We start from the raw sequence: 21,793 nt of genomic DNA, 5'->3' as shown, positions 1-21,793 counted from the left end.
TTTAAGAAGTTTAAGATTCAAGACATGTTACTGTATCAGAGTTCTATCATGTGTTGAACCATGTAATAGGTACAGAGCAAATGTCCCAGATTCATTATGAGTGGTTTAATAAAAAATTGACCTAATATGTTCAATGTTTCATATGAATCTGGTTAACAGTAAAGGTAAATATGTATGATAAAAGAATATTACAATGCAAATACAAAAATAATTAACATTTTATTCATATATAATTATGCCAAAGTAAGCAGAACATGGATTTTGCACCTTCATCACACACATATAATGTACATTCGTTACTTGTTGCCACCAAATGACAATTGGTTCATAAATCTGAAAGAAAAGGTTACAGCTGGTGGGAGTTAATTAACTGAATAGATATTTCAAGAAGGAAACAAATCTGCTGTTGGAAATAATTGTCCTAGAGTGACAAGTGACTTCTCTTGATGGAAAAGAGACACTGTAGTAGTTTTTCTCCTGGGAAAAAGTGACTCTAAAGTATAATTCCTGGGGGTGGGTATGGGTATTATCCTAGGGCAATAGCTCAAGGCAGTTGGGAGAATCTACTAAGGAAAAACCCCAAACAAACAATCTTGTTTTGCAGCAAGGCACATATAACAAAAGTCCTTGTTAATAAGTTATCTCATATATCTGATCCCTATGGAAATCCAGTTTATTAAAGTTTTATCAAAATCTACTTGTTTAAGGTTTATCTTAACAAATGTCATTACACCATGAACTTTGGCCACATGATTTCAGAAAAGCATAGCAGCTACATTGAAATTATAATTTTAACTGCTAGAAGCACTCACATTACATTATGGTAATTGCAAACAGGTAAAGGCTTCATCCAAAAGATATCAAATCAAAAGAAAACAAAAGAGAATACTCTATAAAACTGATGGTATTTAAGGCAGTCAAACATCATTAAAGATTACAGTTAAAACAGTCTAGCACAGTCTGACATCATTAAAGATGGTATTTAAGACAGCATGCCATCATTAAAGATGGTATTTAAGACAGCATGCCATCATTAAAGATGGCATTTAAGACAGCATGCCATCATTACAGATGGTATTTACGACAGTCTGACATCATTAAAGATGGTATTTAAATCAGTCTGACATCATTAAAGATGGTATTTACGACAGTATGACATCATTAAAGATGGTTTTTAAATCAGTCTGACATCATTAAAGATGGTATTTAAGACAGCATGCCATCATTACAGATGGTATTTACGACAGTCTGACATCATTAAAGATGGTATTTAACACAGCATGGCATCATTACAGTCATTACATATGGTATTTAAGACAGCATGACATCATTACAAATGATATTTAAGACAGTCTGACAACATTAAAGATGGTATTTAAGACAGCATGCCATCATTAAAGATGGTATTTAAGACAGCATGCCATCATTAAAGATGGTATTTACAACAGTCTGACATTATTAAAGATGGTATTTAAATCAGTCTGACATCATTAAAGATGGCATTTAAGACAGCATGCCATCATTACAGATGGTATTTACGACAGTCTGACATCATTAAAGATGGTATTTAAATCAGTCTGACATCATTAAAGATGGTATTTAAGACAGCATGCCATCATTACAGATGGTATTTACAACAGTCTGACATCATTAAAGATGGTATTTAAGACAGCATGACATAATTAAAGATGGTATTTAAGACAGCATGGCATCATTACAGTCATTACATATGGTATTTAAGACAACATGACATCATTACAAATGGTATTTAAGACAGTCTGACAACATTAAAGATGGTATTTAAGACAGCATGCCATCATTACAGATGGTATTTATGACAGTCTGACATCATTAAAGATGGTATTTAAGACAGCATGCCATCATTAAAGATGGTATTTAAGACAGCATGCCATCATTACAGATGGTATTTACGACAGTATGACATCATTAAAGATGGTATTTAAATCAGTCTGACATCATTAAAGATGGTATTTAAGACAGCATGCCATCATTACAGATGGTATTTACGACAGTATGACATCATTAAAGATGGTATTTAACGCAGCATGACATAATTAAAGATGGTATTTAAGACAGCATGACATAATTAAAGATGGTATTTAAGACAGCATAGCATCATTACAGTCATTACATATGGTATTTAAGACAGCATGACATCATTACAGATGGTATTTAAGACAGTCTGACAACATTAAAGATGGTATTTAAGACAGCATGACATCATTAGTCATTACAGATGCTATATATGACAGTCTGACATCATTACTGAGGGTACTTAAGACAGTCTGACATAATTAGAGATGGTATTTAAGACAGCATGATATTATTAAAGACGCTATTTATGACAGTCTGACATCACTACTGATGGTACTTAAGACAGTCTGACATCAATAAAAATATCATAAAAATGCCATTATGCCATTATATGTACCATAAGATAATGCAGTGGGTGGAATATGGCTCAGACGATGCTGTAAAACAGAACACTGAAAATAATGATCAACTCACAGCATATTTTACATCTATAATAAAATCTCTGGTCAGAGTACTGGGAATCAAAAGATTACAAAACATTAAATTAAGATTTATTGGATTATCACATAATTATTCATGATTGGATTAAATTTAAAAACATGCCAATTATATTCTTAATTACAGAAAAAGCACAGACACAAAAATCTAATAAACAAAATATCAGAGGCTAATCAATATTCTTTATGAAAAACATATCTTCCATTTATTTCATATTATTTTTGGGGTGCCCAAATTTCTTGCTTCTGACTCTATGACTTTTCAAAGCATTTCAATTTTGCACTGCTGTCTACCAGACCATTATTCTCTGGGTTTTAACTGATAATGTTGAACTTTGCTTTAAATTTTCGTGGATATTTTATCTGCAAGGAAAACTGATGGCTACAAATTTAGACACGAGTACCCTAAAAGGTACATTACATGGCCATTATGTGGTAACAAGAGTATAGTGAAAAGGTCATTAGGTCATGTGTGAGTTCCTTCCCATAGAAACAAATGGCACAGATTGGACTGTGCAGTTTATGCATACAGATTGGACTGAAGAGTGTATGCAGACAGATTGGACTGTGTAGTTTATGCAGACAGATTGGACTGTGTAGTTTATGCAGACAGAATGGATTGTGCAGTTTATGCAGACAGACTGGATTGTGCAGTTTATGCAGACAGATTGGACTGTGTAGTTTATGCAGACAGTTTGGACTGCCGTTTATGCAGACAGACAGGACTGTGCAATTTATGCAGACAGATTAGACTGTGTAGTTTATGCAGACAGATTGGACTATGTAGTTTAAGCATACAGATTAGACTGTGTAGTTTATGCAGACAGAATAGCCTATGCAGTTTATGCAGAGTGGACTGTGCAGTTTATGCAGACTGGACTGTGCAGTTTATGCAGACAGACTGGTCCATGCAGTTTATGCATACAGACTGGACTGTGCAGTTTATGCAGACAGATTGGACTATGCAGTTTATGCATAAAGATTGGACTATGCAGTTACACAGACAGAGTGGAATGCACATGATGTGGTAACAAGAGTATAGTGAATTAGTCATTATGCACCTCCTGCATGTTTAACAGTCTTCTATATAGATAACTTAAATTTCTGTGCTGAAACAATCAATAATCTCCTTCCTTACCCGAAGTGTCTGCCACCCACAATGCTTAGTCCAGGTCTATGACACAGAACTAAAGTTACGCAGAAACTATTTGTCTTCTTTCGTCACTGATTTTTGACCATTTGACTCCCCCCATATTGATAGGGTCTTTCTTGCCGCATCTGCAAACCATCAACAAAGTTTTGCACTGTTATGTGATGTAGAACTGATCTTTTTATGTGGCAACCAATTTTATTCTTTCATTGACTTTGACCTGTGACTAATTATGTGATGTAAAATAATGTTACTCTTTGGAAACTAATTTTATTTATTTCAGCCACAGTGGTCTTGTTCATTGATCATTTGATCCCCAATCAACTGAGCTCTTCCTTATCCCAAGTGAAAGCCATCCACAAAGTTTGGTATAGAGGTGCGTGCTTTACCACAGTATTTATTTCCAGTCACATACAACAGTAGTTTTTCACTATACTGAAAAGTCGGTAGTTTCCATCAGTAAGGAATGTGTGGAAATTAATAAGGAATCGTGTTATGAGTTCAATGATATTGACAGCACGATTTCATCATTCATGACAAAGTACTTCCACAAAATTATCTTTTTGTTACAAACGACTCTATCTGTCACAACGTGATGATGAATAATACCAATCTATTTATGACCCTTTAATCACATGTCTGGCATGTGTCACATTTGCCAATGTGGTGTTGATTTGGAATGTTGAGAGACATATTTTAGCTAAATCCAAGTTTTGAACAAATTTAGGATACTGCCAAAACAAAATAAAGCCAATAACACATATCATATTTTAGTTATTTACTATCATATGGGAATGTGCTAAGTATACGTCCTTTGCAAGACTGCAAATCGTAATATGATTTTTTTCTGTCTGAACTTCACATAATTTCTCAAGTCCACTAAATATTTTCGCAATACGTTGAAAAATACCATGGTACAAAATTTTTTGTGGTACCCAGCTCTCGTTTGGTAAATGTAGATGGCAGACAACTCAAGTTATGATGCAAACTGATAACAGGCAGACTGAATGACAACATCATGGCATAATACAATGCACCTATAGGAGGCATGAAAAAGTATAATTATTCCTCTTTTGTGTACAATTATTTCATTCATCAGATACTCAGGCACTAATAAGACACTGTACCCTTTCAACTCGTGTACCAAGTCACTGTTGCCAGGTAATTGTGGACTATGTCAATGCTGCCAGGTGATGTTGCCTAGCAATACTAAATGATACACTCCACCTTATCAATAGTTGTCTTCCTTATCTCCCTTGTATGCTGTCCAAAAAATATGGTCAAAGTAGGCAACAAAGAAACCATTTTTCTTACCATTGTGTCGCTGAGATCATAACTTCTGACCTACAGACAAATCTGGACAGTTCTTGTCTCTTATGCACATCATTCTCCAGGTTTGGTTATGGTTTGTGGCATGTGACTTGAGTTTTTATGTGGAAGCCATTTTACATCTAGAAGTCCCTCTAATTTTGATCTTTTAACTTCGAAGTCAATAGATCTCTTCTTTGTCTCTAATGCAAGCCATCTAGAATGTTTAGTCAATGTATGAAGTACATGACTTAAACAGTTTTGTGGGGTTGTCCCCCTTCTTTCAATCCCTGAGACCTTGACCTTGATATAAATAAAAGAATTAGAACTTTCCCTCTGACCATGACCTTTGAACATTTTGACCCCAAAATGAATAGTTGTCTTCTTTATCTCAAATGCAAGTCATCAATAAAAGCTGGTCAAAGTAGGTGATAAAGAACTAAAGATATTGTGCAGAAACCATTTGTCTACTTATAATCGCAGTGATCTTTGACCTTTTAATACCAAATCAATAGGTCAAAGCATATCTCATGCAAGCCATTTACAACGTTTGGTAGAGGTATCTGCTAAGTGGAAATAGCCTTCCTTCTTTCAGTCCATATGACCATGACATTTTATATTTTAGTCAGAAATCAGTAGTTTTGTTCCTTGCACCCAATTCAAAGTACTTAACATTGTTTGGTATGCAAAAATTCTTACTATCCTCCTAAACTGGCAATAAAATCTGCTTATAATGGAAATCGCAATGAAAGCTGTTAGAAGCAGCACAAAAATGAAACTAAGTCTCAGTCAGTTAGTTATTTTTGTCTGTAATTCATCCTAAATTTAACTTGCAATATTTTTAAACACTGAGACATTCTGAAAACAACATTAAGGAATAAATGCAGCCTTTCAAAAGAAATGGTCAGTTTAACAATGTAAGCTTTGAACACAAACTTCACTTTTGTATTATCCATCTGTTAGTTCCAAAACACAAATAAAAAATCCTTATCTTGTGGAAAACTCTGTACATGTGTCCAGCTTGTGTGTGACATATTTAGGATAAGCATTCTGCAGAACACAGCATCTCACCCATGACCCATGCAGTAATGTACACCCACTAAGCTTATGGTATATGAATATAGTTAAGACAAAAAGTATTCTATGGAATACACATCTTCTGCAAATCACGTAATAGCGTACACCCACTGTAAATGTATCCAGCCTGCATATGATATGTAGATATACTAAGGAAGACAAGTGTTCTCGACAACAAAGCATCACATCTTTGAAACACACAATTATGCACACTAACTATTCATGACTTGCATACACAAAAACACAGAACTTTAATCTGCAATCTTAAGACTGTTCACAATGACACCACTACCATGGCCATCACCAAGTCAAGTGATGGCTTACACAGGCAAAACAAAAATGTTACCTGAAAATAAACAAGCCCAGTTCAGTTTCCTACAGCACTGCAAGCCAAAAAACACAGCTAGTCTTGGAGCTGAGTCAAAGCAGTGCAAAAATTATTCAAACTAAAGTTCTTGAAGATTCAACCAAAGTAATTTTTTCTTCAGAACTTTATTGCTTGAAGACATACAATGTAAAATAACAGCAATCTGTAATTTTTATATGCATTATCCAAAGTATATGAATACCTTATAAGGGATTTGATATATAACTCACTTATATGTCAAGTCCAAGTGAAAACATAGGAGACACAGATCTGCCAGTCCATTATGCAATGGCAGATCAGATTCTACATTGTTTATAGTGTGACTTGACTTATAAGCAATGTGTTGATGAAAAGAAAAATAGGATGTTTCTGAACCTATTAATGAATCAAGGATATACCGATGTGCAAATTTACACGACATTAAGCAAAAATTTGTTAACCAATACTACTACATGCAATATATGATTCACCATTAATACTTTCTTATAAAGCAAAGCCAACTGCAAGCAACACAGACCCTAATCTGCCACTGCATGATGTACTGTGATATCACAGTCTATTTGATTTGTTCTGCTTATTACTAATAAACTGCACAGACTCAGATATGCTGGTGTATTATGCAATGGCAGATATGAGCCTTTGCTTGTTTGCAGATGAGCTCAATTTGCAGGCAAGTATAGATGGTAATATATTTATTCCTTCCAACGATCAGGGTTTCAGAAAGTTCAGTACTGCTCTAGCGATACTCAATCTTGAGACTTCATGATCCTAGCTTTGCAGCGCTGATCAGTCAAGGTTTGAAGTTGTCTCAGACTCAAAGGCAAGTGTGAAGACTTATGAATATTAGGCACAATACAATCATCTAAGATTATAGCACAAAACTTCCGCATACCATCTATACTCACAAGTCGATTCCAAGTAAAATTGAAAATCCCACTTGACAAAAATTGTTAGATGGACAATTCCCCCACTGTGAAAATCTGGAGAAATCACTGTCAGTTGTAATTATCTTGCATGAGGTTTTCACATGAGTTACTGTTTCAACATACCTTGCCTGTCTTACCTGTTGCAAGTGACAGTCCAATAATCTCATGTAGAATTATGGATAATCATATTTAGACTAATGGTTTTGTCAATGTTTGTTATTTTATAACATTTCCTGATAGTCATAACATTTCTTATGAATATTTCCAGAATTCTGTACTCTCCTTAAAATTCACATTAAATTCTGTCAAGCAATCAAAAAAGAAAAACATTATTTTATAGCATATATAAAATGCTATGCTAATGAGTCCTTGGATCTAGCTTTGGTTTGTGAATGGCGAAAGTATGTGACCTATCTTTGAATTGGTGATAGGCAAAAGAAGTCTGACTCATTTCATCTTGTTTCTCTAAGCCAATGTGGCTTTCATAGTAAAATCATGTATGCCTGTTCCAAAGTTACCTCCCCTGGATAGCAGGAAATTTTCATATCTGAAATATGAAGAAAAAAAGATTTAATATTATCTGGAGTGTATTGTGTACAAGGACTGCACTAAACCAAATCTTGCATTCACCTCTTTCCCTGCTATTATGTACTTCCAATTGGATCTTTTAAAAACGTTAACACCTAATTCTTCTGCTCTTGCTACTATACAATCCATTTCTCTCATTACTATATATGTCAGAGACAGTCTACCCATGTGAGAAAGTCTTGTGAGATAACCTATTAATGATACAATAAATTATGTCATTATACTTATTGCATCATGAATATTAGCAATGTTAGATTACTGGTATGTCCTTATGCTTATGACATCATGAATATTAGTAATGTTTGATTATGTCATTATGCTTATGCCATCATGAATATTAGCAATGTTAGATTATAATCTAAGTCAAGCTTATGCCATCATGAATATCAGCAATGTCTGATTATGTCATTATGCTTACGCCATCATGAATATTAAGTCATGCTTATGACATGGTGAATATTAGCCTCGGTTAGATTATGTTCTTATGCCCACAAATTCTGATCCTCAGGCAGAATTTCCCAGTTACACACCTGTGCATAGGATGGAAACAGATCAAGCCTTACACAGCATGTCAGGGAAAGTTACTATTAGAAAAAGTATGTTCCACATGTCATTTTTCGCTTTTACCACTTTGAAAGCTAGAACTGGAATCTGAGAGTGTATAAAGGTAAAAGAATATGACCTCATATTGATACCTGTCAGAACTAATTACTGATAATTAGATCTCAATTTTAATAAGATATCTTGCATAAATGACGACCTTTTGGATAGGTGCCAGCAGCGATTTGAAAATGACAGAGCTATTCTTTCAATCTGAATGTTGTTCAACAAACACAAATACCAGTAATGTTATTTCGCCATCAAAATTATCCCTTAAGATGGGCAGATGTATGATTAGTTTACAAAATAAAATATAATAAAATATTAAAATGTTTTACAAGTCTCTTTCAATCAATAAGGGAGTGGAGTGGGGGGTGTGGGGTGGGGAGGGTGTATTTATACCTACTGAAACAGAACTACAAAATATCTGAGGAGTAAGGCTAAGCTTGAGGTACCATATATATTCTGCTTGTAAATTGAGTCTAGCTACAAATGGCACAGACTTAGATCTGCCATTGCATAATGCACTGGCAGGTCTAGGACTATGTAGTTATTAACAGAACTAACAGAGACCCTGACATGCTTGCCATTATGCAATGGCAGATCTAAGATTCCATTACTTGCTGTTAGAAACGACTTATAATCAAGTATGTATGGTATTTAAGAAACTTTAATTGCAGTGAAGTGTATATCTTTAATATCAAGCTAAACTGTATAATATAATTTTAAATTTTAATTTTTAATTGTCGGGGAGGCAAGTGTTGGGTCAAGTCAATGTAAGTGGTAGCTCAGATAGTCTCAACAGAATGTGACTTGAAACCTGCCACATGAGTACTTTTCTTTTGTTTGTTTTTGGAATAAAATTTGTAATCTTTTGATTAAAATTTGTGATCTGCTAAATGCAAACTTAATGACAGCTATAACTTTGCAAGATCACTTGCAACAATTTTATTTTGCTTTGTAAGTTGGGGATATTCAATGTTTTCTCCTTTTTTTCCATTTTGAAAAAATAAAATATTAATATACAGCTTTTGGACATAAAATGATAAAATATATTTATATCATCATTTTAAATGTAGCAAAACATAATTTTGGTCTTTAAAATAAGAAAAATATGTAGAAAGGGAGTAAAATTGTATTATCTTCTTTTATTATTGTTCAATATGACATTTTCCATAGCAAATAGCATTTGAACACAAATGTTATGCTAGAAATCATGTAACCTCATAGGTATAATATACTTAACTCTTTACCTTCTGAAAACGCATATATACGACCATAAAAATAACCTTGTAACCCCAGAGACACATATACAAGCTGCTAATAATACTCTCTCTGTCCCAGCTGGCTCATACATGCATTTCCGGCCAAGGGTTGGGAAACCCCCGATACGCATTTACACGTTTCATACTAAAGCTTTGTATTGGATGAAATTATAAACATCTGTTCTGTTTTATAATATTTAGCCAATGAAAATAGTCCTTATATAAAATGATGAATGTATTCTATTAGTAGTTTTAAAGCATATAAGCAGGAAATTCTATTGAAAATGAGGTCAATGTTGACAGTAAAACAAAATGTCAACATTCACATATTCCGACGACGATTCTGATGGAAGTTTTGAAGGATTTGAAAGTGATGATATTGATTTTAACCAGATTGAAGATGAAGGATTGTACATTAGTATAAGTCCTGTTTTGACACCTGACATTTCAGATTTTTTTTAATCCAAGGATGAAACGCGAGACAATCAAATTTGGCTGGAACATGTGAGACCAGTAAATGTGGATGACTTTACAGCAGTTTCAGGGCCAATATTTATTTTACAAGAAAATGCAATTGATATATTTCTTTATACATGCTTCAGGCAGTATCATAAAAAATTACCAAATCTGCAATAAAATAGTGGACACATTGGTGTGCAAAATAGTGGTGAGAAAAGTAATCTAATATACGTTTTAAACACAGATATATTGAGATATATTTTTTTTACATTATAAATATGTGAATATAAACATTGATTCCTGTGAATTATATGTACTTGTTGGTGGAAATGAGTGGCACAAAACATTGGTAAGTGTTTAAAATTTTATTTTTAATTAAATTACATTGTTTGCATGTGACAAAATTTATACAGAAAATGTAGACAGCATTGTAAATAACTCAAGAAGTTCTCACTCAGGCAGCTTATCAGGCTTAGTAGGCAGGGCAGCAAGTACTTGCAGAAGGTAAAGAGTTAACACCACCAGGAGGAAACTTCTTTATTCAGTAAAGTAAATAAATAATTTCTGACCCTTAATTTGTTTCTACATTTCATTATAATTCAAAGTCCAAGGAATAAATAAAAGACACGTGGAGAAAAAAGAAACTGAAAACTTGCTGTGAGGATACATGTATACCAATGTGCCTGCAGCATTTTATTTGTCCATTCTGAGTTACTTTTGTACAAACATACAAACAAGCTTCCTGGGACAGACCAATGGACAAGAAGGACCAAATCAAAATGCCCATACTACAAGCTGTTGAAGCATAAAACTATATTAATCTGAGCACTTGTATTCCAGCCCTTTTGTATCAATTAAGGACAATGGTGTTCCCAGCCCTTTTGTATCAGTTAAGGACAATGGTGTTCCCAGCCCTTTTGTATCAATTAAGGACAATGGTATTCCCAGCCCTTTTGTATCAATTAAGGACAATGGTGTTCCCAGCCCTTTTGTACCAATTAAGGACAATAGTGTTCCCAGTCCTTTTGTACCAATTAAGGACAACTGTGTTCCCAGCCCTTTAGTACCAATTAAGGACAATGGTGTTCTCATTCCTACTATACCAATTAATAAGGAACACTTGTATTCCAAACCCTTTATTACCAATTAATAATGGACTCTTGTATTCCCAGCCCTTTCATATCAATTAATATAGGTCATTTATGTTCCCCAGCTCCTTTGTATCAATTAGTAAGGGACACTTGTATTCCTAGCCCTTTTGCATCAATCTGGATACTTGTATTTCCAGCCCTTTTGTATCAATTAATAAAGGACAATTTTATTCCCAGCCCTTCTGTACCAATCAATTAGGGACACTTGTATTCCCAGTCCTTTTGTATAAATTAATAAGGGACACTTGTATTCCCAGCCCTTTTGTATCAATTAGTAAGGGACACTTGTATTTCCAGCCCTTTTGTATCAAGATCCAAATAATAATGGAAATCTGTTTTCAGAAATCAACTATCTGATACCAACACATACCTGCCATTGAGTTTTAAAAAAACATGATTTGTAATAAAATTTGAGAGAGAGAGAGAGCATCTTTCTTCATAATGTGATCTATGCCATTAGCCTGTGGTCTGTTTAACCAGTTTTGATTCAAATCGCTTTATGCTGGAAAACTATCATCATTGAGAGATTAATACAGTTAACTGTAATAGTGGTAATTAAAAAGTTAAGGCAGCCAGCAATAAGCAATAATGGATGTATAGATTACTGAAATGACTGACAAATAACTAGTATGATTCTGTGTACCATGTCTAACTGTAGGAGAACCCATTTACTAATTTTCATAGGTAAAGTAAAAACAAATGTGAAACAATCTGCTCTTTTAAAATTAGGTGAATCAACCGTACATGTTGAAGAAACAAACATTGTAACTCCATCCTCCCATAGTGATTTAGAAGATAATAAAAGGGATATAACTAATACCACATTCTGAACACCAAAAAATGATGAATAGGCGCAAGACTAACACAGCTGTATCCCTTGCAAACTCAAGGTCTTCTATAATTAGTTATTAATTACACTTCAACATAATAATGCAAAACGCTCTTGATCTCTTTCGACAGTCAGTTTAATTTTTGAGTGCTAATCATGGTTTATGACAAGCTGTAAAGTAAGAATATTAGGTTATGTATATTTGATTTAATTTATATTTGATTTAGTTTAATTGTTTGTTTGTTAATTTTAAATTATTTTTATTCCATTACATGCTATTGTAATGTAGTTTTATTTAATGGATTTTACACTGTCCAGAAATACAGTTCAGTTCAGTTTGACCTGACTGTTTTTTGTAAACAACTAATAATAGAAATTTTGTATCTAATGCACACCAAGTTCCTGATCTTGAGTCAGAAATCAGTGAGAGTTGAAGTAAACAACATTTTTAATATTTTTCAAATTCTTTCTCAGAGTAAGATTTATAAAGTGAAATCAAGGCCATACTTGGAGTACATGACAAATAACATGAATCAGTTAGGTTTTTCCAGTGGATTGACCCACATCTGGGCATCTGTTTTGTGCCGTAGCTAGATTTATTATTGATGTTTTGAGACAGAATAGTCATTACTTGCCTTAACAGAAGATAAAGTGTTTTATCTTGTGACCAGTTTTATGGGCTAATTATTTTGTTTTCTTCAAATTATTTTGATTTCAAGATTGTTTTCCCTGGAAAAACTAGTGCTCTTATTTAATTCTTGAACAAGGACAGATATCGAATTTTACATGGAATTCGAACACTGGAATATTTTTTTCTGTGATTCAATAAAGAACTGTTGACACATCAGTACAATGCTGACCACAGCATACATCACTGCCTTCCATTTTGGATTTCATCAGGATTCAAACTCAGTTTTATTAGGACGTTTTATTAATAGGATTTCTATTTTTCAATTCTTGGATATTCTTGGATTATTTTTGGATGTGATTCGTAAAACCGTAAGTTCTTTATCTCATTTTACAAACCTTGTTGTTTTCACTCCGTTCTTGTTACTGTTTGAAAGAGCCTGAACACGTAACAATTATCCATAGGCTATAAATTCCTTAACACTCAATCAGATTGGTGAAAAGAACTGGTAGAAATCAATATATTTTCTGGTGAGGAAATGTGATCAAACTGCAATTATTATACTTCAGAGTTAAAAAAAACCCCCAAACATCTAGCAGCCCAAGGTTAGTTAAAAGTCTTCCCATGGAAATACAATTTTGTGCAAGTTGCCAGAAATTTAAGATGAAAAAATTATGCAGTAACAATGGATTCTTTTAAAAATGCACTTTCACAACAATCTCCGTTTTAAGCAATTTGAAATTATTTAGATTTTTCAGCCATGTATTTGAATCTATCCTTATTCATTTTTTGTTTTTGACTTTAATGACACCTTTAACAAATTACTGGCATGTATAATACAGTCAAAATGGAGACTAAGTACTTTCTCAAGGAGTAATGGATTTTAGTGGCTATCGGACCCATGACCCTACAACTACGAGTCTAATGGTGCTTTCTAATGTACAGAATACTTACATCCTTCTATATTTCAATCTTTCCTCTTTTGACACAGATGGTCTCATCTTGGCAAGTGCCTTCTCTAGGTGGGACTGCTGGACAGTGAACATCTTGTTTGCAGATAGTGGTGACTCAATTTGCTCATCTTGTGGGATGTGTACAGACATCTTCCTGTCACATATCTGGATCTGGGAAACCTGATGATAAAAAATCCCAAATGAAGCAACAGTTATCACAATAGAACCACCACTACCAACAAATTCTCAGTAAAGTCGATTAACTTGTGACATTAAGCTTAAATATTTATACAGTTTTATAAGTTTTGTTTTTCCAATTCCAGTAAGCAAAATTGAGTGGACATTTATTTGGGATATGGTGGACACATCTTACATGCAAGATTTAAAAGTTCCCACTGTACAACTTTTAGTGAATGGCTGATTTCTCCTTGATGACCTCATTCTTGATGTGGTCTGTTTGGTCTTTCTAACTATAGTATAATTATAACAAATGGTGTTCTGTAACTAAATTCTTGAATTGGTCTAAGTGGTATGGTTCATGTACATTTTTTAGGGCAATCTTTGCCAAATTTGGACTTGGGGAGACAACAGTAATAAGCTTATGCTTTCTACTAAATCCCCAAAATCATGTTTGTAATTGCATTTGACAAAGTTTCTCAAATAAATATGGTTTACACTATATTAGGAGTTGTAGTGCTATGATAACTTCAAGCAGTTTTTAAGGAAAATGATTTATTTTCCCCGATTTCTGAGGTAGTATAACACAAATAGATGTCTATCATTTTGGTATACAGTCTGTTGCTTAAGACATCTTATTCTTGCAAATCAGTGTCAACCAGCTTTGATCTGCAGCAGACGTATATATTATAATAATTGGGGTTAGGTTCATATGCAAGTTTCTAGCAATGTATGAGACTTTCTTGGTTGATCTTTTTAGGTAATCCTTTAATCAAACAGATTAAGCAGCAAGGAAGTTTGTGAACTTGCCAGGAGTTTACAGAAATTAACAGGGGCCCCGAGTGGCTGAGTGGTCTAAAGTGTTCACCATTACGGATCACTGCCATCTAACCTCTGTCTGCGTCGGTTTGAGTCTCGGATTCAGCTAATGTGGTTATGTGAGAAAGCTTGCCAGTAGCTTCTCGTGGGTCGGTGGTTCTTTCCGGAGTTTTTCCAGGTTCTTCCTCCACCATTAATACTGGCCGCCATGTATAGCCTATCTTGTGCTGAAAAATGGCGTTAAACCCTACAACAACAACAATAACAACAGAAATTAACATATGGTAATTAGAGAACAATTAGGGCTGGTTTGCACTTACCACCAACATTATAACACATACATGTACACAATAATAACCAGAAATACAACCAGATTTCTTTATTTGTAAAAGAAAATACATAAAAATTAACATGAAAGTGTTTCTTATTAGCAAGCATGGATATACTGCGTCGTAGCATACCTAGACCACTTCCAAGCAGTACTGAACTTGCCAGGTGTATTGGGATGTTTATTCTTACAACTTGCCAGGTGTATTGGGATGTTTATTCTTACAACTTGCCAGGTGTATTGGGATGTTTCATTTAAACATACATGGTACCCAGGGACAGCAGTTTTAAAAAAAGTGCCTTCCCATGGTCCCATGTATGGTTTAATGGAACAGCCCAGACAATCAAGATATTAATTTTTTGGATAAAATACCGGGGGAAATTTATAATTTTCATCATTGCACACAAATTATCCAGAGAGAAACATAACTGTATTTTAATGTCTGGATATGTAGGTCAATGACAGTACTTCTGCTTTTTTCTGCACATATGTATAGAAACAACACAATTCATAAGGAGTGCACTGTTGTTTTCTAGAACATATGACGTTGAAGGTAATTTTGGAACATTAAACATAAATAAGAACATGTTACTGTTCTGCAAGATCAAACAATCTGTTACGTGATGCTGGACATTTCTGAGAATCAGGAGAAAAATGGATGACTTTGTCAAATATCTAAAGTGAATAAATCTTAAAAACTGTAACAGTTTAAGCACTAGATGCATATAAGTAAGAATCACTCACTTTTATTTGTCAAAGCTTTCTGAGCAACTGAATAAATTCCTATTAGCAAACACATTTTAAGATTTAGTTATGAAAAAACCCTCTATTCTTACAATCTGTTGGTTCAAAACCAAGAATAATTTTTTATTGTTGGTTTTAATGGCACTTTTAGCACACCACCGGCAAATTCATGCAGGGGAAATGGGAGCTAAGTTCATTTTCCAAGGATACACCAAGGCAGCCAACCTGGGCTGAACTTGAATGGTTTTGAACCTGTAACACTTGGATTTCAAGTATGACACTACCAACTAAACTGCCATGGCTCCATTTTCCCCGAAAACATATGAATAAAAATCAGGAATAAGGAAATTAAAAACTTGGTCTACACAATGGATTTCAGGCACCTGCTGCATGAGATTAATTGAGTATGTATGCGTCTACTACAGTTTAATGGCACATCAGCACACAACTGATTATATGATGCCAATTAAAAGTTTTTCTAAATATATAAATATAAAGACCTGCAAAAAAAAAAAACATAAGGGAGATAAATCCTAACATCAAAAATGTAAACATTAAATACCAAGTAAATAGAAAATAAAATCCAAACGTGTTTTATTTCTGTAAATGGCAAGGCGGAAAGTAAAAAAAATTGTTTTTTCTGTGGACTTCACTTGTAATGCATCTTAAAATGTACCATACTATCAAAATGGAAGTTTTCATACTTGATTCAAAAACGTTGATCCTCTGGCAACATTAATGTATTCTAATGCCAAATTTCAAGAAAATGGTTATCTGCAGAAACTATGGAAACAGGTCAGAGATGAATAAAATTACATGTACTGGACAATATAATTTTACCTGAATGTTAAATCTTTCTTCCATTTCAGGGGTTAAATCTTTGGCCCCCTCCTCTAAGTTAGGAAAGTAAATGAACTGACTCTGAGAGGCTGAAGATTTGATCTTCTCTTTTGTCATAACCTTGGCCCTCAATTTGGAATCACCCATCACATCTTTAGTGCGAGCATAGATATCATTCTCGCTAGGAAGCTTGCAAGGACTGCCTATTTTTAGACGCTCATTTCCATCAGTAAATTCATGGATAGCCTCCAGCTGTGAATTGTAAAGCAACGCCTTGATATCAGCTCCAGTGAAATCGGTGCATTTCTTAGCAAAATATTCAAGGTCTACATCCCTTGCCAAGTTTAGTTTTCTTACCAAGGCTTTTAGGATCTGTAACCTGTCATCCTGAAATGGTCAAAAGCAGAAATTCAAGTCAAAATATATCATGTGGAGTTCAAATTTACAAATTTATTTGCTTCCTGTATGTGCCAAAGTTATTATTGACAGTACCAATCTAGATGTATTTACTCCAAACAATAACATTAGAACTTTCAACTGTCTTATTCACATATTAATTACATGAATTAAAACAAAAACCAGAAAAATATAACAGGACATCATGATATGAAGCTTCCTAAATTCATACAGTATCATATAATTCATATTACATATTCATATATTATACATGTCATGAAATGACATAAAGGGGGCCCCGAGTGGCCGAGTGGTCTAAAGCACTCTCCGTTACGGATCACTGCCATCTCACCTCTGTCTGCGTGGGTTCGAGTCTCGGATTCAGCCAATGTGGGCATGTGAGAAAGCTTGCCAGTAGCTTCTCATGGGTCGGTGGTTCTTTCTGGGGTTTTCCCAGGTTCTTCCTCCACCATTAATACTGGCCGCCATGTATAGCCTATTGTGCACTGAAAAATGGCATTAAACCCTACAACAACAACAAAAAAATAACATTTAAAAAAACATGCGTAAACCTTATGTTTGAATTGGCATACCACATATACTTGGGTACAAGTTGGACCCAACTGCAAACTGTACAGATGTAGATCTTCTGGCATTTAACACACTGGCAGGTCTGGGTCTCTGCAGTTCGTTAGGAGTAATTAGTAAAACAAACAACATAGACCCTGATCTACTGGCACATTATGTGATGGCAGATCACAGTCTATGTTGTTGCAGTTGGATCCCTACTTATAAACGAATGTATACAAAATTATATTTTAAATCATTGTCACTGATATTTTATGAGCTTATTAACGAAACCCAGGAGCTTATGATGTCATGATAAACAGAATCTAAAATGTGTTCATGAACCATCACAAAATCCATGAACCATGTTAACCTTATGTATATATGTAGGATCAAGAAATTCTAATTACTCTTGTCAGATATTTTTTCCAAAACTTAATGTAATGGTCAGACATTTGTGAAATTTCATTAAAAGGAGGTAAGGAAACCAGTAACAAAAATGAAAACATTGATTACTTAATTATCAAATTTACCCAAATTGTGTCATTTGTGGTTTCTGGTTCCAGATTTGCTGTAACTTCAATTTTAGTATGATCCTTCCACGCTTCAGTTTCTCTCAAACTATTTATTTAGAAAAATTAAGTAACTTTTCTTTCAAATACCTATACAATATAATTTCATTCAGTGCGAGTATTTATTCCACTTGACTATTATAGAAAGTTAATTTCTGACAATGGGGCTCCAAGTGGCCGAGTGGACTAAAGCGCTCTCTGTTACGGATCACTGCCATCTCACCTCTGTCTGCGTGGGATCGAGTCTCAGATTCGGCCAATGTGGGTACGTGAGAAAGCTTGCCAGTAGCTTCTCGTGGGTTGGTGGTTCTTTCTGGGGTTTTCCCGGGTTCTTCCTCCACCATTAATACTGGCCACCATGTATAGCCTATCGTGTGCTGAAAAATGGCGTTAAACCCTACAACAACAACTAACTGACAACAGGCAGTCTACCTCAACAATTATGACAATGAATTACTTGCATTACTTGTTGCTTAAAAGTCAAAATTATTTCTTGTTGCTAAAAAAATAGTTCTTGCAGTTAAATAAAAAATAAGTAGTTCCTGTTGCTAAATTAAAAAAACCGAGTTCTTGTTGCTAAATCAAAATTAGTTCTTGTTGCTAATAAAAAAGTTCTTTTATTAAATCAGAAGTAGGATTGGGATTTGAGAGACAGAAAATCTAAAAACAAAATGCCCGATGATAACCATTACTATTATATCAAAACCCAATGTAAAAAAAAATTATTATATTGCTTTCAGGAGAATTAATATAGAATGCAGAAAAAATTGTTATAACCTATATATTTCAACTATCATTTTTCTTGGATTAAAATTGAACACTTTACTTATCCTATAATGTCATTATAAATCTCTGCTTCAAATAACTGAGCTGATAGGCAGTTACACCATACAAAAATTTAGTATTTTCTTGGCAAGAATGTTCCAATTCATGCTACAGTAAGAAGTAAATAATAAATGAGAATTTGTCACAAAATCGGCTAGAACAATGGTCGTAAGTTGGATACCGATGTAACCTTCTTGTTTTCCATAAATAAAAAGAATTTTGATATATTCAGGATGCTGTATTACCTTACAGTGTCATCAATCAGATTTATTTTCATTTTTATTTATTATCTGAATCCGAGGAAGAGATGCATGATGACCAAAGTGAGAAATGACCTATGTGCAATTCAAGATCTTCTCTTTCCAGGGCTACCACTATACGAGTGAGTTATATATAGTTCTCTGATGCTAACCGTATTTATCAGAAAGATGTATTATGGCTCGGTTGGGTAAAGGAGGAAAGAAATTTACCATGATGATATAATCAAGAATATTTTTATGTTGATTGAATGAGTTTTCAAATATGTCATTAAAATCAGTGACCATTTATCATGGATGGCAATACCTCCTTTAACATATAAATTCGTTGGCAAGTAAACAGTAAAAGATGCATGTTCTGACCCATACTGTTTTTCTACTGTACAATTATTTTGTGTCTGCCAGCGGATAATAATGCATTGCACTAACAAACATGTATCTGTTTGGCCCTCCAAAGTTGACCTTTGTAGCCACTTCAATAATGTTGTGTGCCCTTTGTCAAAGTGACTACAATCTTCAATAAAACAACACATTTTTCATCATCAAGTTTGAATAAAAGCAATGGCATCTCATAGATTGTTTCATTTTCTTAAGTTATCAGTGATTGTAAGCACAGGAGTCTGATGTATTATCAATATAATATGAAAAATATTGTGACAAAATGAAATAAACTTATCTGTACAATAAATATACAACACAGGACAAATAAGGTTATTTCATGGAGTCACAAATTTTCATTGTATTTTACTGATAAAACATCAGACTCTTGTGTTGGAACACGTTAAATGGGCTTTGAATGTTTCCTGTTTTGCTGGAAAAAAGTAACTTCATGCTTACGATGGATACCAATAACTGTAAAACGAAAACAAAATTTACAATCTCTTGAAACTAAATATCTGAGCATGAAAGAATTTGAAAGTATGGAATCTTGCTAAGATGTTTGTGAACAATTTTCACTTGTTCAAAGGCTGACAGGTTTTAATTTCCCTATGAATAGCCTCAGCAACATGATTACATTTGACTCAGGCAGACTAGAACCAAGGCCAATTTAAGTACATGTAGCATGTAAACAACTACTATCCAGCCATGTGCTACTGGCAAGAATGAATACCATAGTGACATGTTTAGTGACATGTTTGTTGACAATGGGATATAGATCAAATGAGGGCTACCATTTCATGTGTGTGTGTTTATATGTTTTCTAATGGGATGTGACCGATGTATGAATTTTCTAACATGTGACACATACACCAATTCATGGATTTTTTTGTATCCATGTCAAGTACTTGATGTAATATGGACTGTATTACACAAAAGTAGCCCAAATGGTAGTTGTTGATATACAAGTGTATTTCAAACTAGGTTTGGTTTCATTTAATCTAAATATCCATTGTTTATTTTCTTTCAGAGTAAATCCTACTCACTGATGACAGGTCACCACTTAAAAATTTAACTTGTATGCAAAATTTGATTTTTTCCAGCGCCCCCCCCCCATATCTCAGGCCAAGGATGTTAAAGATAAATGGGTAGTACTGTATTATGATAAATACCCATCAAACTGATGAATAATTTACTACAAAACAACTTTTGTATTTGCATCAATTTAGTTTCTTTTACCATTAATTCAACCTCCAAATAAATTGACTTCATGACTTTAACCTCGAAAATACATTACACAAGCAGTGAACAGACTTCGCAATTACACTGAAACTCAGCTGACTAACACAACCTTTGAATGTTTTCATTGCCAGATACATTCTTTCAAAATGGATATTTAATGCTATCTTCCAGTTTTTATCACTGTAACTTTGGCCACTCCTAGCACCATTACATATGTGAATGGACATCTACTAAATTAAAATGTAAAGCCGTAGGTGTATTTTAAAATTTATTTCAGAGAGAGACTATTTATATTAAGCACATGTTTTCCAACCAAAGGATGTACATAAATACTGAAGTAATACCTCAAGAGAAGGGGCTACTAAAGAAACACTGACAGAGCCTTTGCTAAAACCAGGACACTAAACAGAAACAATCTAATAAGGTACAAATCCAAAACCAAAAATGGACACATCTCATAAATTTTCTTTGTCAATCTGCTTGCAAAGCCAAAAGCATTGTGCTCCCATTCATACTTGCACTGTTACCAATTTTTTTTCAGAATATATATATGAAAGACTGCCAGTGCTTGACCAAATCAAGAGTGTGAAACTGAGAAAGCCCCCACATTTCCACTTAATGATGTTGAATTATGTCATATTTCTACCTTGATCAACTTAATTATTCATTAATAATGGTCATATTAGGAATCCAAAGACATACTAGTTTTGCATTCACAAAGCCCATTTATTTATTTACATATACTATTATTTTATTTACCTGAATTAATGTAGTGTTTATTACCAAGTACTTTTT

The 21,793-nt window shown here is 34.0% G+C and overlaps 1 protein-coding gene across 1 annotated transcript in view; it reads right to left on the bottom strand.

The window, feature by feature from the left end:
* Positions 1 to 206: 206 nt before the first annotated feature.
* The window catches only part of LOC149774181 (peroxisomal ATPase PEX1-like), a 109,685-nt gene continuing 88,098 nt past the window's right edge, over positions 207 to 21,793 (bottom strand). The window contains exons 18-20 of the mRNA XM_089945712.1: positions 16,762 to 17,148; positions 13,855 to 14,033; positions 207 to 7,927 (exon numbers count right to left, since the gene is read on the bottom strand). Coding sequence (XP_089801838.1) covers positions 7,846 to 7,927; positions 13,855 to 14,033; positions 16,762 to 17,148 — 648 coding nt within the window. The 3' untranslated portion in view covers positions 207 to 7,845. The remainder of the gene's footprint in view (positions 7,928 to 13,854; positions 14,034 to 16,761; positions 17,149 to 21,793) is intronic.

This window comes from Sinohyriopsis cumingii, unplaced genomic scaffold, assembly GCF_028554795.1.
Source record: "Sinohyriopsis cumingii isolate HCF-2022 unplaced genomic scaffold, ASM2855479v2 utg000400l, whole genome shotgun sequence".
Lineage (NCBI taxonomy): Eukaryota > Metazoa > Mollusca > Bivalvia > Unionida > Unionidae > Sinohyriopsis > Sinohyriopsis cumingii.
This window is presented reverse-complemented; position numbering and strand designations above follow the sequence as displayed.